The following is a 27,286-nucleotide window of genomic DNA, read 5'->3' on the forward strand; positions in this document are numbered from 1 at the left end:
GTTTTGTGCATTTGAATGAATCAACACACAAGTGAAGATGATGAATACAAAGTTAAAGACCATAACATGACGGAAAAACATATTTTATGTAAAGCACTCACTATCATTAGATTTTCAGGTAGTATTATCTTGTGGCTTCACTTCACGTTTACTTTGCAGCAGAGTGTGGGATGGGAAGTGTGAGGCTCTGGTTCTCAGCTGTAAAACGGTGGAGTGCCCACTCTAGGAGGAGAATGAGTTTCTGCCCCAAGTGGAGGAGTTCAAGTATTTCTGCGTGTTGTTCACACGGGGACGGGAGACTGCCTGACAAAGTGGTGCTGCATCGGCAGTGATGTGGAAGCTGTAGTGAAGAAAGAGCTGGTCAATCTGCATTCCTGCTTTCATCTATCGCCATGAACTGTGATGGCAGAAAGGATAAGATTGCTGATACAAGCAGTCAGCTGGAGTTCGGGCATAACTCAGATAATAGCTGTTACTACTACACATCAAAAGGAGCCAGTTAAGGTGGTGCTGGCATCGGACTAGCCCACCCTGTGAAAGCGCTGGAATAAGTTGCTGGGGAAAGGAAGCCTTGGCTATTTGATTTTACAGGATTTCTTAAGCACTTATCTTTTCTTTATAGATGCTTGAGCCTAATTTAGTAATTCTTTTAAAAATGTTTTTATTAGAAGCTCCTCTGTTCTGTTTCCCTGTTGCCGTGTCTCGTATGTGTCATTATGAAATGGCTTTTTCCGCCATTTACACATCGCAGCATTTTTATGACCTCACACTGTATGCATATAATGATGGCCCGCCTGAGAACGAACGAGGACGAGAAGCCGCTAACAATCACATTACCTGAGATGTAATTTAATCAGTGAGGAATTGAAGGCCTCACTTAGACTCACCTTCTCGCCTCAGCTGAAGAGCACCGAGCAGATGCTGCTGATGTGCAGTTGACTCGGTGCATTTGCTGCATGTTAAATTACCAGTCGTCGGTAACGGGGAGCGGATCTCCTCTGGCCCTGTGACTTCCGCCTCCATCACCGTGAAAGCTGTCAAGTCTGTGAAACGCGTGCACACACTCTTACACATGATTGCACTCCCCTGTTATCCTTGCTGCGACCTGTGCTATCAGTGCTAATGAAGGTAGTGTGATGATGGCAGCGAAGCGCTAATATGAATGTGTGCCCTTCTGTTTTGTTTGTGTGTGTCCAATACAAGAGCTGCCACTCCTGCTTATAAACATGCAAATGAAGCTGTAAAAGGAACATTAAGTTCCTCCCGATGCTGTTTGATGTTGAAATAGCTACTCTTACTCCGCAGTCAGTGCTCTCTTTCCTCCCCTCCTCGTTCTTTCCTCCTCCCCCTCAGCATCTTTCTCTTCCCCATTAATTATCTTTCTGCTTCTCCCTGCCTCTCCATCACTTCATGTTTCCTCTGTCTGCTTCTCTTCAGCTGTTTCCTCTTTGCCCCTTAGCTCCTTGTGTCCTTCCCCTTCCTCCTTTTCTGTCCTCCTTCCCGGAGTTTCCTCCATCTCTCCTTAACTCTTTCCCTCTCTCTTTGCTCCAAACAGTTACTTTCTGTCTTCGTTCTCACCCTCTGTTTTGTTCACATTTCCCGGTACTCGCTCACTTTGACCTACTCTCCCTCCCAGACGCTGCTCCATTTCAAGCACTTTATTACATAATTATGCAAATTAAAACTAATTTAAAGACACTTTATTACACCGTTACAACCTGTTATTTAATGTTTTATTGATTGCATATTTTGACTTATTACTCCACCCTTAATTTGACATTTTAATATATAATATTTATGACTGAGTGTGGTAGCATGTAAGCCTCGACCTTCACAATGATGTGGCAAGGCCGTGGTGATGCAGGGAATTCGTGTGAGGGTTATCACAATGCCAGTTTACCAAAACACTACTACTATGATTCAGGTTAAACAGAACATATGATCAGTACAAATGCTTATATCTCAAACAGCCTCCACAAATGTATTACGTCCTTATTGCTGCTGTAAGGAAAGCTGGTGAGGAGGCACGTTTGTGCGTTTCCTGCGCTTCCTCTTCACAGCAGACATTTTCACTTGTCACAGCAGAGAAAGCACAGGTACATTAGGTGTGTTAGATGAAAGCTGCATTTCACTTAGGGATGCCCACCTTTTCTGCACCCTGGTTCACTGTCATGGTTCACTATAAACCTCACGGCGCTTTTTTCTATTGTGCCAAGTCAGAGTGTCCTCCGTGAAACATGTTTATTGCATATCCTACATGCTTTAATGGGGACCTGCGCTGCTTTAGTGGATGCTCATATCAACTCTTACCCCCTCAGAGGTCTATTAGTGGAGTTGTTACATGCTGTCTTTGTGGAGGAAAGAGCTAAGCCTGGCAAAAGATTCAAGTAATAAAGTCAGAGTATGTACACATAATAGTAACTTGACACCCTAAGATGAGAACAGGCTGGTAGAACACCATGTTTTGTTAGGGACACGTAACATCTGTGGCATCCATTGTGTGCACATTTTGTGCTTTGGTAACACTTCGAACCAAATGACAGAAAATGCACACTTTTCCAAGGAAACGTGGTTTAACCCAGAATCCACACCAACCATATCATTTTTATGTTAAATATGCCTGGCTCAGTTCAGTCTTAGCTTTGTAATAGTTAAACTAAAACCACCTGAAATGAAAACCTACTTTACCACGAGAAAGCCCACTGGAACAAGCCAGTGATGGAACAAAAGATTAAAAGATGAAAGACAGAAATTGATAGACTTTGGTAGAGAATAGAACCAAGCAACTGGAGCATTATGAGATTTAAAGTGGGAGGAAGGGAAAGGAAAAGACAAACAGTTTAGAAGGGAAATGAGGGGTGAAAGACAAATAGAGGAGGAAGCAGTATGCAACAGAAAGGATGATTTGAGTTTCAGGTCAGAAATGGAATGGAATAACATGCTGAAGTGAGTGTTTCTAGTGATATATTGCCCATTTTCATCCTTGTTGAAAAAGCCAAATACTTTTGCATTTGGTGCACAGATGAATCAAAGGCCCGGCTGCATGAATAATTTCTTATTTGTCAGCAGGACTTTTTATTTTTTTTTTTTTTTAAACCCGCATCTCAAAAGCACAAAATAATTATTCTGCTATGGACCACAGACCAAGGGCATAGTCCTTCCAGACAACATCTTGGTTTTTATTTGTTATCATTATTTATTTATTTCCCTGCTTACATTCTCTCTCATTCTTTTTTTTGACTGTTGCTTAGTGCTGCTCTTCCTCTCCAGTGACGGCTCGAGTGGTGAGCTGTGCACCGTGGAATATATTGATTATTTCTTATGATGTTTTTTTTTTTGTTCACACTTTCGTTATCCAGCTCTCAGGGGCTCAAGATTCATCTGTTCATCATTTGTGTAGTGACAAATATACACAACTCAAATTTTTCAGTTTTTTTTTTTTCTGCAAAGGCTCGTTCAAGTCTGCAAAACTTTTTTTAATTAAAACTTTTTTTTAATCAATTTTATCTATGGTTCAGACATTTTGAACTAAATATTTATGAATTTTAGCAAAGGATGATAATCTCTGGCTCTCTTCCACAGCATGTCTTTATCCTGTCTTCCTTCTCTCACCCCAACCAGTCCCAGCAGATGGCCCCGCCCCTCCCTGAGCCTGGTTCAGCTGGAGGTTTCTTCCTGTTAAAAGGGAGTTTTTCCTTCTCACTGTCGCCAAAGTGCTTGCTCATAGGGGGTCATATGATTGTTGGGTTTTTCTCTGTATTGTTGTGCCGAATTGAGACGGTTGTTGCGATTTGGTGCTATATGAGTAAACTTGAATTGAACTGAATTGGAAACTGGAGGTGCCTGAGTCAGATGGTTCACATACAACTCACTTTCCAGGAACATTTTAACTATAAATTTAAATGAAACCATCACTACAAGTTCAGAAAACTACATACCTAACACAATTATATACAGATTTTGTCAAAAAACTGTTTTCGGGACCTCACAGGCTCCTCTGCAGAAACGCCACACTACAGTATAAGCTAGGACACAAAAGCTGATCAAGGGGACTCTGACGAATTATTACAGAAATCACTTCAACTAGTTTCTACAACCAAATTATGGATGTAAGACAACATGTTAGACAACATTATTTCATATGTTACCAGAGTGCATAGCTCTGCTGAAAGTTGAAGGCTCTACTAAATACCACTTCAACAATACACGTGCACTGACAGACTGACTGGAATCTCCAGATTTACAGGAATCTCTGCCCTGAGAGATCCAATTATGAGCTAGTTAGTTTCATGCACATGCATCACACAGAGCGGTGCAGTCAAATAGCTGCACGCACACTTACAGCCACACACTAACCTTTTGTTGCACATAGGTGAGTAGCATGAAAATGTGAAATAAAGGTGGTTGTTCAGCAGCTTATTTTCAGCTCATTAGTTGGACCTCTTTACCGTAGCAGGACACTTTATTTTAACTTAGATGAGACACGATACTGTAACTTACTGCAGTTTGGGAGAAATTGTCAAGTTTACCAATTTACTCTGTTGTGAAAATACAATTGTGCAATGAGGAAAAGTTTATTTTTTGTATGCATATACTTTATATAGTTCTTAAAAATAAAATTGGAATAGGCAAAAACTGTGAATGGCAAGTCACACAGAAATGGCCAAAAAATTTACAATTACTGCATCTCTGTTGAACAAATCGTGAGTGGCCATTTTCTGGTGGAGGACAGTCTCCTTTAAGCCATTCTACTCATGTCTCCTCATTGACTTGCTGTTTAAATTCCAGCAATTCAGGCTTTGAGAGAATGGCTTTTGCAGAGCTTCTTCATGATGACATCTCTAGATGTCTCACAAAATATCCTGTAATGATTTATGAATATTACACGTAGCCCATTTAGTTCACACACCACATTCTGCGCTCCTGTAGTCTCCTTCACTGCAGAATCTGAATCACACAGGAGTCACGATAGCCTTTTCAGCTGTCAGGCCGCCTCTCCCTTTGGAGTTCATGGTCACAGGCCTTTCATTTGTGTTGTGTGATTCAACCCGAGCTCATTTCTACCTCTCATACACTGTGCGTGTGTGTGCGTGTGCACGCGCGTGTGTGTGCACAACAGCATAAAATACAAGCAGTATTCTCCACACTGTAAGAGCAGAGACAGCTCTGCTGGTGCGTTCAAAACCAGAGGACAGGACTCTGGCCCATAGTGGCTCTGTCATGAAAAGTAATGAACTATGAATCATATCAGTCGATATGAGAAGGAGTGAATGAGTGAGAGAGTCCAAGAGAGAGCAGGAAGGAACAGGAAGGGGGGAGATACTGATAAAAAAATCACATTGAATATTTGCTGCATAGGGCTAGCATTTCTTTCTTTATTAAATCTTCTCTTTATTCATTTTACTAACTGTTATGGCATGTCTAGGGTTGGCCAGACCACAACATGAGTGTGATCCATCCTCAGACCTCAAGCAGCCGCGGCAAACAGTTGGTACAATTTTACAACGATTTATTTGTAATATGTTATTTTACTTTGGATTTTAACACTTAGAAGGAGCTGAATGCAAGTTCACAGTGGACTTTATGCCAAAACAACAAACGCAAGGAAACTATCTGAATTATTTACCAAACATATCTAAAATGAATAAACCAGGTAACAATAAGGTGACTCCCTAACAAAGACAAACAGGAGAAAACTATGATCAGTCCACCCCTACAAACTCCTCGATGTAGCAAACAACATTAAAGGTTTTTAGAATATGCTTCACAGGTAAAGGTGTGGCTGTTTGGGATGAGCAGAGGATAAATGACTGGCCGGCCTCTATAGAGGGCCAGGAGTGACAAAATGAATTATTTAAATAGGTCATTAAATAATTTATTAAATTAAATTTACTAACTTGCTAACGGAGATTTGCCACGTTAATGCGGTTATGGTGTTAATGTCATTTTAACGAGATTAACGCTGACAGCACCACTATTTAGGTAACCAGTCTGTATCCCTCCATCTTCTGGGTCCACCAATCACAGAGAGGCACCTGTACACTTAGATTTGCATATTAAAAGCAGCACCTTATGACATCAGTCATAACTTAGCAGTTTTGTGATAATTTAAGGATTTAAAATAATGGAGAAAAAAAGTTAAATTGAGATTTAATTGGCGGTATCCTCTGTGTCAGCAATGGGAGGTAGGGCAAGTTAATTTGCTTGGTTCCCTTGAAAAACCATAAGTGCTTCTAGCATTACAAAATGCTGTTCAGTGTAAGGGCAACACCTAATTAGCACCAAAGTCCATCCAAAGAAAGCTAAAATAATATAGCACAATCCCATCATTGTAGCTGGGGAAAGGCTTGATCATGTGTAAAAGGTTGTCACACAACCAAGTAGTCCAACAAAGGCACACCTGACTACCATGAAATTAACTCTTATCTCCATAACTTACCTTGTAACTGTTTTGATGTGTTCACTGCTCTTACTGAGGCTACTGGCTTGTGGTTGGCTCTGAGTTCACTGAAGGTGACGGTAATTAGTGTCTGATTAGGTTTGTGGTTAGAAATGTTTTCACGGTGGACTCCTGCAGTTTACTTTGGCAAACTTTGTGTCTTTACTCACAGTGAGACGCTAAAGACATGTTAGTGTGTTGCTGTTGTGCGCCCTGTAGTTTGCTGGTCAATCACTGCAAGTCTTTTTGATTGATTGATCTATTTTTAGTTTGGTCAGTTTCTGTAGTTTTTCTTTTTTATTTCAGTAACAAACAATGATGCAACTGTTTTTTGAACACACTCCTGCATGGATACATCATTTCTCAACATCCATTTTAAAACTTCTTTGAAATGATAATTTATTCATGACAAATAAAGAAAATATTGTCGATTTGTTTCTTCGCTCTTTTCACAAAAAAAAAAAAAAAAAAAGTACCTCTGTGGTCAAAGACTTTCATTTTCACCAACAACATTTTCTGCTTTTTTCCGACCACACTTCCCCAAGAGCCAGATGAGCAAGAGCAAAAGTTACAGCTTCCAGATGCACAGGCAGTGTTAGCAGGCTACATCAGCTTAATTATCCTCTATGAAAACTGGAAAACTTAGCTTTCCAACTGGATTAAGAGTATCAGCTGATTTTGGCATCACTAAGATCATCTCAAAATTCTACATACTTCATGATAATGAAGTGGAAAAAATGAAATTATTTTTTAGCTTTCTTATTAAAAATAAAAAAAAAGAATAATATGCACTTTGTTATCTGGTGTTTAGAATTTAGTCCATTTTGGAATAAAGCTGTAATATGACAAAATGTGGAACAAGTGAAGCACTGTGAGGTGAGGCGAGTGTCCAATTGAGCTTTTTACCTTCTTTCTTTGGGCATTCTTTTATTATTTTGCTTTTTAAAAAAAAAAAAAAAAAGTCACTATAATCCTGGGTGGGCATAACTTCCTTGTTGGGGCTAGGCAGTTCAGGGCGCCAGTTACCGACGTTTTTGCCTTTCAAGTTACTTCACGCCTAGCATGCTCCAGAAGATAATTAGGTGAAGTTTGGTGTGTTAGAGATAGGGTAAATTTGCATTTTCCACAGATAGTATTATGTTTAGACAGATGAAACCACGGGTAGTGGCAACTATCTCAAGCAAAAACCAAATACTGCTTATGCTGGACCCCCTTTTTCAGATCCTAGACAAGCCCCCACTCGTTATATTCTCCTGAACTAATCCAGAGGATGTAGGGAAGCAACAAAAAGTGTCCAGGTAGAAAAAGGAGACTAAATGGTCAAAGCAGAGACTCTGTTCATAATTAAATTGAAAGAGACAGACAAGACACTATCACCATCATGAGAAATGAGACAAAACAAATCCCAGAAGCTGGTCAACCAAAGAGTAAGTTAAAAAGTCTGAATTACTAAACAACACCCTGTCTTGTCTTAACTACTGTGACCTAATTGCTGAGTAGAGTCAGCTGGACACGAGGGTGGCACCTAAGGTTGGAGACAGAACAGGACACACCTACTGGGTCACAGTATTTCCTGCTTTCTGACAGTAACAAGAAATATGATCCTGCCAACCCTGAACAAACCTTTCACTGAACTGTGTCATGTAGCCATGTGCTGTACTTGATTTAGATGTGATTTGTGAAAGAACAAAAAGTAAAAAAATAAAAACACAGAAGGACAAAGACTCTGATACCTGTTGGCGTGATTATTTATTATTATTATCTACAGAATAATTATACATTTACAAAAGTATAAAGTATAAAATTTCAATGTATACCCAGTACAAAATTAATGCCAGTATAAAAGCATAAATTTAGACAATAATCTCAGTGTCACGTGTTCTCTTGTAGACAGAGGGGATACAATCAAACATAATTAAAACAGTTAAATGCCATTTTAACAAGCCAGATTTTCATTCCCTTTCCAAATTGCATTACTCAACCTGGTGTGCCAACTTCAATATTTAATTTGAATTCTTACACAATAAACTGAATGTTTCAATCAAATACATAATTGATAATTTAGGCTACTGCCATGTTTTTCTGCTGGTCAGAATAAGAAAACAATCTGCTTCGTTGCAGTCTTTGTTTATGAAATCTGTGGAGCGATCATCATGCAAGAGTGGCTACTTTATTATAGCATCACCACCAACTGGAATAACTTACAATGGATAGGGGTAGATTCAGAATGGAAGAAATCCATTTCCAGTTGTATTGGTGTTTGCACTAAGTTGTTTCAAGTTTCAGTAGTAAATTTTAAAGATGAGTCGTCTGCATTTCTCTTTCAAAAATGCTGAATAATTATATCCATGGCCAAATGCATTCAAGATAAACTATCTGTAAACAAGGTTATTCCTATGTCAACATCCTAACAGACTTTTAATGTTTAGAGTTCTGGAACACTTGTGCAAGCTTTCAGTACAATATATTTTCTTTGAAAAGGTGGAAATCACAAAGCTATCTTCCTGTAATGCTTTGTTCATTTTTTTTCTTTCCTCCTGAAAATATATTCAGGATTATGTAGCATCAACATGAGAGTGCAGATAAGAGGATATAAGATGAAGAGAGATGGTGAATAAATGCTGACAAATCTCTGACTTTCATTACACCGAGCATGAAATGATTCTTGATCATTCCAGCTAACTCTCTCTCCATTGCTGTTTTTCATCTTTCTCGTTAACTCTCCATCTTGCTCTCTACGCATCTCTTTTTTACTTTTGAATAAGTTGTCATGGTTACAAAGAAATCTTTTCTGCAACAGCCTGCAAAAAGGCTGAATGTTTTCACTGATGGAAAAAATCACACCAACCAGCTTTGGTGCTTATTAGGGAAGGACTATAAACCATTAGGACATCCGCCATATCAAACAGAGAGACAGGCAGTCTCTTTGTCATGTCTCTGCCCAAATGGATCATTTGAACAGTCTCTCTCTAATGTACTGCACACCTCCCGTCTGAGATATTCCTCTGATTACACTGGGGAATTTGATGTTCTTTTCATTTGTAATGGACTGAATGAAAAATGATATTTAAAAATCAAAAGTATTTTTTGATATTTTTTTTCCTCATCTTAAGATATGTTCATAGATACTGGGATTGAGACAAAATATGTGATAAGATATTAGAATTCTTTATATATATATATATATATATATATATATATATATATATATATATATATATATAGCTTTTTAATGTTTGATGGGTTCTCTAATTCCTTGATAACTTTTTTTTGTCAAAATGTAACCATTTTTTGCCTCTTTTTTGGCAAATTTTTCCACCTGTTTTTCCAGCATATTAGATGTGAGTTGCTGAATCTGAAATGAAACAGTATTGATTCATCATTTTCACCACAAGGACTCTGTGAATCTGTTACTTGCTTATTGTTTCTGTTGTGTAATTTGAAACAACTCCTGCCCTGACAGCTCCACTTGTAGTTGCCAAGCTGTTGAGTTTAGTGTGATTGGTTAGAAGAAACAACAGCGAGGTGAGTGTGGCCAATGATAGAACAGTGAGCTAAAGGTAACTGATAAACCAATAACCAAACATGAAGCATAATTATTCATAATCAGCATGGAATTAATATTCCTGTAAAGTTAAGACAAACAAACCAACAAAGACTTTTCTGCTAAAAGGAGCAGTTGAAACATGTGTTAGCCCCATCACCATCACCATGTACGAGGATCCTCACATCCACTGGCTACCATTTGGAATTTATTAACCTTTCATTGTTATGAAACATTTCTGTCTAAGCCTATTAAATACAATCAAAGGTTTCCCAGTCAACAAACTTGTACTTCATGATGCCCCTTCTATCTTCTCATGGTGACTTTGTTATCACATCACAGAAACAAAGTTTGACTTTAGTGGTAGATTAGGCTGTCTGCTAATCTGGAGGATCAGTGTGAAGTCCACATGGTGAGGAGTCCTTGGGCAGGATACTAAACATCCACTGCCCCTGATGGATCCATCAGAAATAGATTTTTTTTTTTAAGTGCTTAAAGTGCATAGATTAAAGTGCTGTATGAATGTGTGCGTAAGTGGATGAATGTGGCTTGTGGTGTAGACGTGCTTTGAGTGCTCAGCAAGAGCAGAAAAGTGCTGAATAAATACCATTTTCTATTTTAAACAGGAGTATTAGCCCCTTTTTTTTGTCACGGCTGAAGCATCGAGGCACAGGTGCCGAAAGCTTGTGTCTATTTCATGTTCTGAGATTAGAATAGGTTGTGTTTTTTTTTCTTTTTTCCCCCATTTATTTGATGTTAAACAACACAGTTTTTTATTTATTAAGCGACTGGTCAGTCAGTCTCTGGCCTTAGCGAATGATATACTGTAATGACTTTACCGTTAACTCACTTTTCTGCCATAGAACAATAGACTTGCTTGCCCCCTTTTTTGTGACAACTAACACAGTTATTATAAAAGAAGATGCTTTAAACAATAACAGAATTTAAACAATGTAAAAAAAACAAAAAACAATATGCATTCATTGTTGATGACATATAATTAGAACCAGCAAATTTGACCAAATATGTGGGCAGCCGGTGGCAAAATTCATGTCAGTGTCAAATCAGGAGAAGCCTTTGTGAATAGAAATAGAGGGTTTACCACAAGGTGCAAACCACTGGTTCCACTTTAGAACAACAAGAAGAGAATAGATTTAACCACAAAAGGCCTGCATAATTCTGAAAAAGAAAATGTTTGGACAGATGAAACCAGGATTTACTGGACAAGAAAAGTATGGAGAAGGAGAGAAACATGATCTGAAGGATCCCACATGATCTGCCAAACATAGTGCAGGCAATGATATGGTATATATGGGCACCTATGGCTCTCACTGGAATTGGGCCATTAATGTGTATTCATGATGTGAGTGCTAACATAAGTAGCAGGATGAATGTGAACTGTAGGACTATATACTCTCTGCTCAAAACTGATCATTTTTTTCACAGTGCCAACAGATAATGGTCCAACACATACTGCAAAAGCAACCCAAGAGATTTTAAAGGTGAAGGAATTAGTTATTCTTTGATGGTCAAGTCAGTGTCAGTCCCCTGGTTTCGATTCAGTAGAGCATGGCTTTAGTTATCAAAGACAAAACCAAAGCCAAAAACACCCATGAGCAGCTGACGGTGGCTGTACTAAAGGCAGGAACTCCAGGCCTCAAGGGCCAGTGTCCTGCAGGTTTTAGATCTCACCCTGCGTCAACAGACCTGAATCAAATGTTTAGTTCATTACCAGGCCTCTGGAGAACTTCAAGACATGTTGAGGAGGTAATTTAGCCATTTAAATCAGCTCTGTTGGATCAAGGACACATCTAAAACCTGCAGGACACTGGCCCTCGATGCCTGGAGTTCCCCCCCCCTCCATGGCCTAGGAGAATATCTCAAGGTAGACAACACAGAATTTAGCAATGTCCATTGGTCCTAGATGTCAGGCAGTATTAAAAAACATTTTTTAGCCTCTAAAAATAGTTAATGGATTTTGGGTGTAATACCTTGAATTAAAGCTGAAAAGGGGAGGGGCTGACGTTATCATGGTGGCAGTGGTTTATGGTGTACAGAGGCCAAATAAATAAATAAATACATACACTGTATACAACAATTTTTTTTGGTTAATTTTCAGCTTCTGGCTAATGTTAAGGGAAAAATGGGAAAACATTGATTCTGACCTCAACATGCTTTCTGTGTTAATGGCACAGTTTTTCTAAAGTTAGCATCAGTATTGAATCAGATCTAAATACTTGACATCCAATTCATCCTACTGAAAATCAACGCTAAGATGAGCTTCTTTCTGTCTAGCCCAGGATTTCCACAATCTTTTGGCGAGCTTTTCTCTGCCCCTCTGTGAGCTGGAATAGATGTAGGCCTGGGTAAACTTTATTGCTACAAATGAAAAGGTGGATTAACCAGGGTGAGCCGAGTGTTATCCTCCACTGAATCCCTGAATTATTTCCTTTTCAACATTGATGGGTCTATTTCTTTCCCTGTCTTGCTTTTTTTCCCCTCCGCTGTCTTTCTGTTCTTTAATTTCTTCTTTTCAGCTGTAGCCCCATGATATTTATTTTTCTCTTGCCTCCCAGCTAGGATGCTCATAAAACGGGTACTAATTCCACTGGGAACGTTTCTTCCTCCACTGTTTGATGCACAGCAGTCACATGTCTCAGTAGCAAATTCATCGATTACATCAGGCTCCATCTGAGCTCAGCTGTTGTGTAGGTATAATGCATAGAGCCTGGTTTCCCGCTGAGAGTCTGTGAGAGTCTCCTGCTTCACTCTGTCATTCTTTTTTTCTCTTTTTTTTTCTTTTCTGTCTTCATGTGACTCTGCCTCCTTGGTCACAAAGTCACAAGTTGTTTGTGTTTTTTTTTTTCAGGAAATCATGTTAATTTTATCACAGTCAACATTACTGATGTAAATATAATATTTACTAAAACTTATTTGCATTCACTTTTAAAACATATTGAATCTAAAAAATATGTATATCTGATGACTTTTAATAGCTAAAGACCTCCTAGTGAATAAAGGGAAGTTGGCAAAACATTAAGAAATGGCTACTACAGCAGTGAAAAAGAACATGTAGAAGACACTAACAAAGCTGTGTAGGTGTTTTATGGATCAAGCTGCAATGAACTGCTCCTACAGAAGCTTCCTTGACAGATAAAAATTTGTGTCACTGGGTGGTCACTGTGTCTCTAGCTAGCTTATGAAAATAAGATGGATATTTACACCCCTTTTTTAACAGAAATTTGCAAATATGAATAAAGTGTAAAACTACATAAATAAGGTGAACCAAAATATATATTCCATCAGACTTCCATGTCAGTCCCATTAACCACTATCAAACCAAATCCACAGATATAAATCCATAATTTATCTTATCAGATGGCTAGAGATATGACAGAAGAGAGAACACTATTTATTTATTTTTTACAAATTGTATGATGAATTTTAACATTCAACATTTATACAACCATAATAATAATATAAGAATATAAGATAATATAAGAATATAATAAGAATAAGAAGAAGGGGGTATTGGGATATTCATGCTTAACAGTGTGCAAAGTAAAGTTAGCAGTTACCAGTGACCTACCCTGATTGAAAATGATAACAACAACAACAACAACAAAGAATAAATCAAGTGATTTCTTTTAAATTTCAAATACTTGTATGAGGAGTGACATCAGAAGGTGAAAAAAACAAAACTGTGACAAAAATGTTTAATTATGTTTTATTTTTAACAAAGGTGTTCCCTGAGGCTTTAGCAGATGTTTCTTTGGTACATGTAGAGGAAGATCTGGGCAGTTAGCATGAGCACTGGCAGCTCAGTACACAAACATTCACAGAAAAGGAACTCGCGGCTCGTCTGATTGACAAGTGGAACCTACAGGACAGAAAACACAAACAAAACCAAAGCTTTCCATTTAAGACGTCACACATTCAACAGCGATCTTGTAAGGGGTATAACAGAATAAACCATTGAGATGAAACCTTGCACTTACTGAAAGGTGACTCGTTACATCTTATCTCTGCCTTGAAAAGTAAAAATAATGAACTATTATGCTATTAACTATTCCTTTGATTTGACATTGTTGGGGAGAGGATTGGTTGTTAAATTTACATTGCGGGTTCAAGAGCTTCTTAAACTCATCTTTTGGATTTTTCCTGTAGCAGCTGCTGGTTCATACCGGTAGCCAGTGTTGGGAAGGTTACTTTTAAAATGTATTCCGTTACAGAATACAGAATACATGCCCCAAAATGTATTCTGTAACGTATTCCGTTACGTTACTCAATGAGAGTAACGTATTCTGAATACTTTGGATTACTTAATATATTATCGTGCTTTTTACAACAATCAGAATCAGAATCAGAATACTTTATTGATCCCTGGGGGAAATTATTTTTTGTTACAGTGCTCCATTTTAAACCAACATTAAGACAAGACAGACAATACGCTAACTAAGAATAGTACAATATATACATATATATACATACATACATACATACATACATAAGTCACTTATAAATAAATATTTGGAAAAGAAACGTGTAGTTGTAGCAGCAAACAGTGTGTTAAGTGGATGCGTTGTACAGGGAGATGGCCACAGGCAGGAATGATTTCCTGTGTCGTTCAGTGGTGCTTTTCGGTAATCTCAGTCTCTCACTGAACGTGCTCCTGTGACTGACCAACATGTCATGGAGTGGGTGGGAGGTGTTATCCAACATTGTCTTTATCTTGGACAGCATCCGCCTCTCCGACACCACCTTGAGGGAGTCCAGCTCCATCCCCACAACATTGCTGGCCTTACGGCCAACGTGAATGTACTATTGCTGTGTGATTTATTACTGTTACTGAAGGTCCGCAACTCCGAACTGTAGTAAAGGGACCTCTGACTAATACGGCGGGGTCCCTGTCGGCTCGTAGCCGAAAAATAGCTTTACTTTGTTGTGTGGGTCAACTTTTCTTGCGAGGGACAGAGAGAGGCGTTGAAAGACTGCTCCAACGGAACGTATTGTTTTCGGAGGAAAACACGAACACTGTGTACAGTCGAGTCTTAATAGCTTACTTACAACTGGGCTCATCAGGCACTCTTCTTGGCTGCAGTGGTTATTATTATATTTACATGCTTCCAGCTCCCGTTTTTCCTCGACGACAACTCATACCTTTCCACTCGCCTTTTTCTCCCTCCTCGCGCTCACAGACACATAACGTGTATGGCAGTCCATTCTCCCTGCAACACGGACTATACTGCCCATGATGCTACATTCTTTAGAGCTATGCTGTCACGATCCTGGGTCTTATGACCCAGTGTTTTGAGTTTTAGTTCATTTTGATGTTTTAGTTTATGTAAGCCCTTCAGGTTCCTAAGTTCATTTGTTATCATGCTTAAGTGTTTCTAGTTATTATTATTTCCCCCTCGTGTTTCCAACTATGGTAAATCTCCCCTGCTTTTCATGTGTTTCATGTCTGTGTCTTACATTGTGAAGTTTGGGTTGTCATGTCTAAGTCTCATTATGTTTCCTGTTTTATTGTGAAGAGGTCTGGTGTTTCTGTGTTCATCGTGTTCAGTTTTACTCTTCCCCTGTGGCGTTGTTATGTTCATGTTGATCTACTGTGCCTTTCTGTTCCATGTTTCAGATCCCTATGTTCTGTCTCCCCCAGTCTGTTAAGTCCACATGTCTTGAGTTCCGTCAGTGTGTTTCCTGTTTTACTTTCACAGTCTGTTCTATGTTAATGTTTCTAGTTTTGCTTCCCTTGCCTCGTCCTGCTTAATTACTCTCAGCTGTGCTCTCCTCCTGTGGCTCATTCCCCCTCGTTATCCCTCAGTGTATTTAAGCCCCATGTTTCTCTTTGTCAGTGTTGCGTCCTCCATCATAGCTGTGTGATTTTTCCCTGTGGCTCCTTGAGCTTTAGTTTTTCCCAGTTTAGTTTATTTTGTATTGTTTTTCGTGTCCCACTCCACGCCAGCAATAAAGCTGTGTTTTTTGAGTTTAACTTTTGACTCTGTGAGTTTGCGTTTGGGTCCTACTCTTGCCTGCACACAGCCGTACTGTGACATATGCTTGTAGCATTCTGCCTGTTAGCTTAGCACAACAACAACAACAACAACGAAAAGGCGCTCTCTCACCCAGGAAACACACAGTCGCAGAAAGAGAGAGAGAGCGTCGCCCTGTAACCATGGCAACCGTAACGCTGCCGCCTGGAACAACAGAACGTAGCTGTCAAACAAAACCCAAACAGTCCTGACCCGCGACAATATGAAACAGGAAAGTACCGCTGTGTAATCCATTTATTTCAACAAAGTAACTGTATTCTGAATACCACCTTTTTAAACGGTAACTGTAACGGAATACAGTTACTCGGATTTTGTATTTTAAATACGTAACGGCGGTACATGTATTCCGTTACTCCCCAACACTGCCGGTAGCAGACCTATTTGCTGGTACCCATTCTCAGTGAAGCACTTCAGTGAATCATGTTTCTGTGCCACGCAGCCCTCTTTGTCTTATTCTCTGTATTGCGTACACTCTCGCTGTCTGCATCTGTCTCCCTCTTCTGTTGCACTCTTCTTTCTCTCTGTCTCTTACTTTTATCCTAGTCACAGTTTCCAAGATGTTCTTTTTTTCCCTTCCACCTTATCTTTATTTCTCATGCTCTCTCTCAACCTCCTCCAGCTCCTGCTGCTCTTCCAGACTTTCTTGCTGCTGTCACTGCTGGTACCCTGCATCTCTGCGCTGTACTGTACCGTGTGTGTGTGTGGGGGGGGGGAGATCAAGAGAATTTGAGATGGTAGGGTGGAAGTAAGAAGCAGAGGCAAAGTAAAGGATAAAAGGATAGTGGAAGTAAAAGGAAAAAAAGGGAGGTGAGGGTGGGAGGTGTGACATTGTAGCCTACACTCAGCTGCAATCCAGCTTTACCTGGCAGAAGGGATGGAGACATTTCTTTCTCGTGCCACTGCGAGCCTCGAGGCAGACTTTTTCTCAGGTGTAAAAGCAGGTGAAACAGAAATACTGACGACCTCGGGGACCTGCCAGATGTCAGGCAACATCAGCTGCTTGTGGGCACAGCAGCGGGTTAGAAGCCTTCCATTTTCAGGAAAGTCAAACACTTTCCAGTCATGAAATAGGTACTCATGAATTCAGAGGCACATACACAAGTGGCTTCTTTTTGTAAAAATGCCATCAGAGGTGCGTGGTCTACGAGGTTACATCTGTAGCTGATGTGCCGAAGGTGTTCTCACTGTTTTGGCTGCTGAAGTTAATATCCATTAAATGAATTCTTCTGAATATTCAGAATGTGAAACAATTTGCAGTAGATTTGGCATTATTCAGTTTATTACGATAACTGGTGCTGAAAAAAGTGGGTTGATGCTTGTTTTATTATTTACAGGTATCTCTTCAATAATTATTCTGATCTTAGAGTTTCTGACTGGAGTATATTTGGAGTAGATTGTGCATTTGAGTTGCAGTTACATGTCAAAAAAAAAAAGGTAATGATGACTATGTCAAAAACATGAGAAGTTTGAAGTGTTTTCAACCAACCTACTTGCAAGGTCATGCAGTGTTGGCACTTTAACTTCACATCAAGAAGTTTCAAGGATTCTGGTCAGCTCAGGCCTTTCTGTTTGGAGTTTTCATGTGCTTTCTTTGGGTCCTCCAGCTCCTCCCACAGTCCAAAGACAGTGGCCATTGTAACTGTAGTACACTCAATAATTCCCTTGCTTGTGGAACCATCTTTATCAGCAATAACTTGAAGTAATCATTTTCTAGATGACTTTATCACTCTTTTTAAATCACTGTGGAAGAGTTTTGATCCACTCATCATAACAAGGGTGCTTCAGTTCAAGGTTTGCTGTCACTTGCAAGTTCCCATCACAACATTTGAATCCGGTTGAAGTCTGGACTTCGCACAATTGCATTACCTTGGTTCCTTTCTTTGTCAACCATTCTGGTGTGCACGGGATTGTTCTTCTGTTGCATAAACTTTTTTCAGCCAAGCTTTAGCTGTCGGACATTTAACTCTAGAATACTTTGGTATACAGAGATTTCATGATTGACGCATTGACTGCAAGGTGCCCAGGTTCTGTGGCTGCATTGGAAACCCATGCCATGAAGCTCCCTCTGGTGTTAACACCTTTGGCGTTAACACCAGAGGTGCTTTAGAGCTCTGCAAATACTGAGTCAACATGTCGTTTCCACCTCAGCACTCAGCAGCCTCACTCTTTAACTTGATGTTGTCCAACACTTTGTGGCTGAGATGCTGTGGTTTCAAAGTGCTTCCACTTTGTAATAATACCACTCTTTGCACTGTTGGTATCTAATTACAGTCCCATGCTGAAATTCAGTGAGCTCTTTAGAACAACCAAATCTTTCATAAATGTTTGCAGAGGTAGACTGATTTTATCCACCTGTGGCAATGGGCCTGCAAACATCTGAATTCATATTAATCAAATTCACCAAATTCAATTGAATTCTTTTCAGTATAGTCAGATGTTGGGCTGCTAACAGTTTAGTTACTACGGTATATCACTTTTTCATCTTGTTTCTGCAGTGTATATTTTTGTGTTTCCACGACTGATTACTGTTGATTAAGGGTTACTTGAGTTGTTAAGGCTTTCTTTCAGTGAGGTTGCTTGTTTTTGGGAACATGCAGGCTTCATTAGGATGCTTTGATGTGCTCTTTTCCAGGTGCTTTTAGGGTAGATGTTTCATTACAAAACATCAAAGGCAAAGCCTTCTCTTTCTCTCTCACTATCTGTTTTGCACCAATGCTACTTGCTTCTTTTCAAGTATTAAAAGTGCGCTCAAGACCTTCATGGCTTACACTCATATTGTTCTTCTGCAAGCCTCCCGCTGTTGTAGTTGAAGTCGGGGAAACATTTTAGCGAATTTACTGCTTTATCTTGCGTCCCCCTCCTAGTCTCACCCCATCTTGTCTTTGCTTCACCTCATGGTCTCAGCTCCTCAACAATGTCATTTCCTCTTAGAAATGTGTTTTGTCTTTAGCACAGAATCCCTGATGTTTGTTCCCTGCAGTGCAGGTCTCAGCCCTACCTTCACAGCTCTGATTACTTGATTCTTGTTTCTGGACTTTTTCTTTTTCCTTTTGCTTCTTTATTTCTTTCTAATAAAAAGAAGCAGAAATTGCTCAACGTTTCTGCTATTTTTAATTTCTATAAGAAGTAATAAGGTTGAAAATTGTGTGTTGCAGATTTCCTAGAACTTTTGCATTAGACACAGGATAACAAGGATAAGAATAGAGTAGAAGTGAGCAGAGCTTAATGCTGTGGGTTCATGGATGCACTCAGTAGACATCATGGAAATCCATCAGTAAAAAATAAGTTGGCAAAACAGACGCTTTTCTGGAAACAAAGAGAATTTTGTTGCAAATTAAATGAGACAAATTAATAACAAATTAATGCCTTAAAAACAGCAGAAACATATCATCATTCCCATTTTCTATTCCACTCAAATTGATTGATTTCATATTTGAGGTATATAGATTAAAGAAAAAAGAACTTATCTGCTCTCCAATCTCTGTTGCAGGTACTTCACCAATATATCCATAGGTGGACGGGACTACTCTTTCAACAGTGATGGCTACTTATCCAAACCGCTGCTTGATGTTATCTCCTATTCCAACGGGAGAGGCTGGGAGGAGGTCAGTACATATCTGTGTAAATTGGCACTAATTACCCAAATGTAGCAACTAGATAGGCTAACCACAATTTCACACACCATCAAACATGCTAACTCATCACTGCTCAATTTCACCTTTTATGCTCTCTCTGCCTGAAGCTCATCTCTTCTTCCTCCTTTCCTCTCTCCAATATTAGATCTCCCCTAGGCCCCCTCCTTTCCATCCTTCTACTCCTGTCTGTGTTTTTCAGCCTTGTTAGTAGGTGCTAATGCACAGTCCAATATCTTTGCCATCAGGAGCAGTTGTACAGTAATAGTACTAAATCCAAGGTCTTCCCTCTGTGGGTACTTTAAATTCCTCAAGCTTTCCTTCGACCTGAAGAAATAAGTAAACCTTTTTGTTCTTCCCACCCTGTTCCATTTGCTCCTGACCTTTTAAGACTCAATATGTTTACTGGCAAGTAGCAGACTCAAGGTCTCCCTAATTTTGAGAATGAAAACCTGAAAGGAAAAAAAATCAAAATTTTAAAGAAAAACATAAACACACACACACACACACACACACACACACACACACACACACACACACACACACACACACACACACACACAAGCACATTGTTTTAACTGCATAGCATCACAGTAAGTCCCTCATTGCTGTAGTGTGTTACCTGTCTACAGTCGCTCAACACTGACCTAAAAGTTCAGCACTATACAGCATTTAAGGAGTATTCATGTAAGAATCTGGACATTTAAAATGATTTAAGGAGCATTTAAAGAGAAGATAACACAAAATACTGCAAATATATATGTCTTTGAGGAACAAGAAGTACCAATATTTTTTACAGCAAATTATAGTATGCAAACTAAAATAATATTAGAATCAAGTATTTTTGCAAATTATTTTTAACAGTAAGGAAATATTGTTTTGAACAAATCTGCCAAGACTGTAAATTTCAAAGGAAATTTCAATCACATGATTGTTTATGTTAATGTCTCTCACAGCATCACTTCTGTTTCTCATGTTGCTTCAGTTTATGAATTTTGGTTCATAAACTAAAATTTTGGTCGAGTCACTCAAAACTCTAATTATTGTCTTTTCCGCCATTCATTTGTAGATTTGAGTTGTGCTTGGGATCTTTGTCCTTTTGCATAACCCACTTTTGGCCAAGCTTTAGCTGTCAGACAGATGGCCTCACATTTGACTCTAGAATACTTTGATGTACAGAGGAGTTTGTGACAGTGACAGCAAGGTGCCCAGTTCCTGTGGCTGCAAAAGCCCAAATTACCCCCCCCCCCCCGACCATCACTTTTGGTAATTAGTATGAAGTGTTTGAGCTATATTTTGTTTTCTGCAAATGTGCCGCTGTGCATTTTGTTCAAACATGTCCTCTTTGATCTTGTCTGTCCAAGGGACATTGTTCCAGAACTCCTGTGGGTTATGCAGATGCAACTTTGCAAGGCATTCTTTTTAGAAGTTGGATGCTTTACTCCTGGGAACCCTTCTAACCTGGCCACACTTATTCAGTGTTTTGTTTTTTGTTGCTTTCATGAACTTTCACATTTAGGATGGTAACTGTTTTTACCCTGCAGGCTTAAAAGCACAATGCGGTCACCCAGGTCCAAGATTGTGAATGCAATAACTCGAGGAAAAGATGATGTAGGAGTTTGCACTTTATACTATAGGTGCATCTGCTAAAAATCTTCATCGAATTTCAGTGACCTTGAGGACCTAAAGGTCAAAGTCAGAGGTCAGGTTTTCTCAAAGTCTTGTAAATGCAATAACTGAAGAATGATGTCACCAAGAATTTTGAAATTCTTTATCATATCGACTCAAAATTTCAGAAAATTTTAAATCTCAGTGGCCTTGACTTCAAGGTCGAGGTCAGATGTCAACTTTTTCTGAAAATCACCTAGAACTTCAAATTCATACCATAGGTGCATCTACTATAGGAGGCTGAGGCACCACTGGCACTGGCTGCCAGCATTCTTAGGCTTCTCAGAGCGTAGTACAATATGATTTAGGGGTGTATTTGCTGGGGCATACACACCTGCAAAGATCAGCAAATAGCCAAAACATCTGCTTTTATAGAGGTGGCCACACTGCAATTGCAAGTTTGGTCCTCATTGTATTATGCTGATTATACAGCATATGATTATAGTGAACTAAACCATGAAATATGAACAATATATCAAAGAGACAGTAAGAAACTGTGGAAGTATTTGAGAGAACAAATGAAATGTTTTGCTCTGTTTGATGTCAGATTCAGTTGAACAATCTCATTTGGCCATTCTTTTGTCACCAGCTTCACTTCTTCTCTGTGTGTCATGGCAAATATATGATCTAAGAAGGCCTCTAAGATTCTCTCTTCACTTGCCCACATTCTTGATAAAACATATTAACTTGACAATGCTGCACTGCAATGCTTGCAGCATGCTGCAATGCTGGACTCTGAGGTTTAAAAAAAAGTTATACTGAATGTTGGTGTGGTTTGAGGGTAGTGGTGGTGATGGTGGTGATTGTTTTGCAGCAGATAACAAGCCTCACATCAAGATTCAGATCAGTGATAATATTGACGATGCTTAGTGACTGCTGAACAACGGGCACTTATTTTGTAACGTCTCAGCTTTTTTAGTTATGTCTTTTCTCACCCGGTCTCGCTTTGCTTTTGAGCTCTGTATTTCTGCTGTATTTCTTCAGTCTTCTGGCAATAGTTAACCTTACACGAAAACGACGATTTATAGTTCTGTCTGGTGCTAAGAGGCAGCAAACTGAAGTACTGCTCTATCAGTGGGAATCATAGTACAATCTTCAGCCCTTTTCTGAAGCATCTCACCTTTCCTGTATTGAATTTTTGCTGAATGAAGGCTGCAATATTGACAGAGGAGATAGGCTTCTGACTAGTTTTCCATACACTTGGGGTAGATAGAATTTAAAAAAAAAAAAAAAAAAAAAAAAAAAAACTGGCTGCAGCAAGCAGAAAAACTGAAAGATAAGAGGTTATGTTGCACCGTTGTGCTGCTCTTTTATATCTTATGCTCAGGTTATTTTGTAGAGAAATTCCCCAATAGAGAAGTTTACCCCAACTGTGTTGAGCATTTCAGCATTTAGCTCATCATCTTTGGTTTACCAGGCCACAACCACATCAAACAGCAGATTTAAAGAAATGCTAACTAGGTGTCAAACATATTGTACTTGGCATTTAGGGGTGAAAAAGCGCATTTATCAGCTTAAGGATGAGAAATGCAATGGAGATTAGAGATAAAAGAACAGTGTGTTTAAATTCATCATGGACAATTTCTAATGTTAGCTACAGAAGATTTTCTCAGTATTATTGTAGGGTCTTTACCTCTATCAGTCAACAAAATGCTGTGGATGAACAAAAGAGAAATGTAAATCAAATCAATATTTGCTGTGACCACCCTTTGCCTTCAAAACAGCATCAGTTCTTCTAGGTACACTTGCACACAGTTTTTGTAGGAACTCGGCTGGTAGGTTGTTCCAAATCTTGGAGATCTAACCACAGTGGATGTAGGCTTCCTCACATCCTTCTGTCTCTTCATGTAATCCCAGAGACACTCGATGATGTTGAGATCAGGACTCTGTGGGGGCCATACCATCACTTCCATTACTTCTTGTTCTTCTTTATGCTGAAGATAGTTCTTAATGACTTTGGCTGCATGTTTGGGGTCGTTGTCCTGCTGCAGAATACATTTGGGGCCAATAAACAATCATTTCTATTTCTGAAAGCATTCTTTGTTAACAGCATTTTTCACACCTGCCTGAAACTTTTGCACAGTACTGTAATATAAAAGTAATATTAAATAAAGAAAATGATATTGTTGCACACAGGCTTCCTTTTAGATCTCAAACAAGATGTGGAGGCTATAACTGAGACTGTTAGAACTTAATTTTTCATTTTGTTGTTTGCTGGATTGTTACTTGTTCAGACTTCTATTTGACTTATAAGCATGGCTTACATGGTTAAAATTTCTTTAACATTGTGCAAAAGTCTTGTGTGACCCTTAATTTCTCTGGTGTTTTGTATAAGAGAGACCAGGCTTTATGAAGGTTTTTCAGCTGCTTTTTAAATCATTTTCAGTTCAATTCTTGTACCTGAAGGAGAATATATTCTCAAAGTAGGTTTTAACTTTGCAAACATACAAATGAAGGTGTAGTATTGTCTGTATAAGACTCTTATTTCATAATCATTAGGAGGTGGTGATACTTTCAATGTAAAGTGCAGCAGCGGATCAACAAACACTAAATAAGAAAATAAAACATTTCTCATTTGAACTGAATCTGCTGTGATGCCGAGTGTTGGCTTTGGCCTTAAAATTACTGCAGAGATTTACCAGAAACGTGCAAAGCACAGAAGACTTTAAATAAAAAATACAGGTGGTTCACAACGGGCGATTTACTGCATTAAAATGATGCAATCCAAACATCAGTAAAACCACTGCTAAGACATCCACGTAATATATTTCACAAATCATGTTATTAAAGTTATGCTTCCATCATTAGGATTCAGACACTCCTCCAGTTTCCCATAGATTTTGGGAGGTTTATTCCCTACATTCAAGTTGAGGGGTCATATGATGACAATGATGCTTTGCTTCACAATCTCAAGAATGATATATCAGTTATATGAAATGGGTGTCAGCTGGTACTAATCTCTACATTGCATAGTTTAAAAAAAATTGTAGTCTGTGGGAGCAGGAAGCGTTGTTTGTAGTCACTCAATAGTGACTGTTAATTCTCTCCTCCATGTCAGAACATGCTCCATGCTCATAGGGAGATCATTTGTTGCTGGACTTTTCTGCTGGTCAATGTGAGCACAATAATCATATCATGTGATTTAAGGCCATATGTGCTGGACACCGTGTACATCAACAGGGATCTTGGTTCACATTGCTTGTTGGACTCTGCTGGGATGCTACTGATTCTAGTCCATACTTTTTAAGGGCCAAATTTTAGATGCAGCCAAGGGTGTAAAGTTCAGTCCTCTCAGGATCTTTTCTCTGCTTTTTGTAGATGACACAGTTCTGTTGGTTTTAAGTGATGGGGAACTGTGGCAGTGAATAGATGAATGGATTATAATGTTGTCTAATTTGTTGTAAGAATGTGCACTCCAATACAAATGATGCTGGAAATGAAAGGATTCTTGTTGATTTTTGATGTTCAGCTGTCAGCAAAGCCTTATTTCACATGAGGATTTGAAAATCTTGTTCTGTAAATTTTATGAAGTTGGCTGTTATGTGATGCAACACTACAGCAAGTCGTATTGCATTTGTTTGTTCTTTGAGAGAAGCGTAAACATTGGAGTTTACAGAGGATCAATGAGCAAATAAAATAAGAAAGATGACTACCTTTATAATCAATCTGATAAGAGACCTATAATCTTAAACCACACAAGTCCTAATCCAATTTCAGTTGAGTTTAAAAGTGTAATAAGAGTTTTACAACCTCACAACACAGAGGGATGTAAGTGCACTGTGGACTTGATAAGAGATGTGGATCGATTACAGTGATTCAGAAGGTACTTTGCGAGAGACCAGGCTTTCAGAGTGGACTTGTACACAGTGTACACTCCCAGCCACCTATAGAGGATAGGAAAATCAAATTAGGTTTTAAAAACGAATGCAAATTATTAAAATAATATGCAGACTAAGTGTGGCGACAATAAGAAAACCATTTAAAGCATTTTGGTTAGACTAACCAGTGATCGATAATGTCAGCACAGGTGATGCATGTATTAGATTGCATCACTAAAAAAGCTGCAATGTAGGTATGATTTTATCTAAGTTTAAAAACAACAACTCCTCTACAGTTTTGGAGTTCAGATTTTTTTTGTGCCATTGTTCCCCTTTAAAATCTCAAGGCCACAGCCTCAGAACTTTTCAAAGTCTCCACGTCTCTGCTCATCAATACTTACCTGTTCTTACCAAAAGCCTTTTTTCATACTTAATGAGAATTTAAAATACAGCAACTCCTGTTTGAGTCAGATATACACACAGACTTTTTATAGCCGGATCTAGAGACTGAATGCTCCCATCTTGATGTCTTGTTTTGATCTCTGTGTATCAGAATATATTTAATTAAATCACTCTTTACTCAAGCTTCATGATGTTGACACCATAATTTATAATGCTTTTAGAATTGTCTCTGCAGCTTTATGAGAGGTTTTGCTTGGACAGCTTGATTACTACAATTTGCAGCTGTTGTGCACACATAACAGACCAGCAGAGTAAAATACAGCCAGACATCACTTAATAGTGGTTTTGAGGCCACTGTTGAAAAAAAGGTTGCATGTATTCTTACCGTTTTTGTTAGAAGGATTTTTGTCTTTGTGTGAAGAATCCATCTACATCTGCCTCTTTAAAACATTGGAGTAGGGGTTTTAACTAACGCTAGCAGATGACTTTTTTTTAAGAAGTTTGGAAGTTTACATGACTGAGAAAGATCACTTGGAAAAGGAACAGAATTCAGGACAGTGACCATTTAACCAAAAATATAAACAATAATAAAACTGATGGTAGGACCAAAGAGTCAAAAATAACTTCCACAAATGAACTAAAACCTCATTTATTTATTGCCATATTTACTCATATTGATGTAAACTCATAGGCAGCTCTTATTTTAAGAATATTTATAGTCTTGTAATTGAATGTGCTTTGCTACTTAGTAAAAACCGACTGTTGTAACAGTGAGTTGGCCTGAAACAATCTTTGCAATTGCTACTCTCATCACTGAGCGTTTGAGTGTTTGGTCTTTGAATGAAAAGGTGCTCAGATAGTGATGTGCATTATCGTCGCAGCTGCAGCAGCAGTGGTTTGTTTTATAGTAAACAGAAGACACGCAGTGTTACAATGAGCTGTGTCTGTGTGTGTTTGTGTGTGTGTGTGTGTGAGAGTAAGCAGAAGTAAAAATATAAAGAAAATCAAATATTCTAAATATTGATTTTAAAAGCCTTTGTAAGAAGTGGTGGGATTATTGTCAAATTATTGACAAGAGAAGGGTCGAAAATCAATGTTCTGTATGATGATCGATCCTGCAAAGCATTTTGGGTGCAGTGACTGGTAGACATTGTCTGAAGAAATGTCTGAAGTGTTATGTTATGAAAAAGGTGTCTCAAACAGCGATAAGGAGGCGATGAAGTTGAGCAGGGCATAGTCACAATGGCAACTGTATGTGATGGTGTTATAAGTGCACATAATATAAGAGGACCCAATGAGGGCTGGAGCAATGTACCAACTACTGATATGGTGTAAGTGCAGGTTTTTCAAGTGTTTCTCTATGGAAAGGGTTCAGAAATTCAAATCAAAGACACAGATAACATTTTTGGTTTGTGATAAAAGGCCTGTTTTTGACGAAATGAACTAACTTTGTCTTTGTTTATAAATTATCTGATTTGAAATATTATTTTTTATTTGAAATGCTGCATTTAAAATATAGACACTGGGCTCACACACTCAATGGATTAGGGCTGTTCGATATAACGATATATATCGGATGACAATATAAAAACGTCTATCGTTTCATTTTATGCTGTCGTTTGTTTCATGGTGTCACAAAATAAACTGTTTACAGCAATATTTTTTCATCGTTTTGATGGTCACTGTAGTGGCTATATTAATTTTGAAGTTCTCTCTTTCTCTTATATTTA

At 38.7% G+C, this 27,286-nt stretch overlaps 1 protein-coding gene across 3 annotated transcripts in view; it reads left to right on the forward strand.

The window, feature by feature from the left end:
* The window catches only part of grin2da (glutamate receptor, ionotropic, N-methyl D-aspartate 2D, a), a 264,679-nt gene that overhangs the window by 163,457 nt on the left and 73,936 nt on the right, over positions 1 to 27,286 (forward strand). For all 3 annotated transcript variants that reach the window (XM_082520396.1, XM_082520397.1, XM_082520398.1), the window contains one exon: positions 19,527 to 19,641. In XM_082520396.1, the coding sequence (XP_082376522.1) occupies positions 19,527 to 19,641 (115 nt within the window). The remainder of the gene's footprint in view (positions 1 to 19,526; positions 19,642 to 27,286) is intronic.

The sequence above is a fragment of the Aulonocara stuartgranti genome (genome assembly GCF_965226115.1).
Source record: "Aulonocara stuartgranti genome assembly, chromosome: 22".
NCBI lineage: Eukaryota > Metazoa > Chordata > Actinopteri > Cichliformes > Cichlidae > Aulonocara > Aulonocara stuartgranti.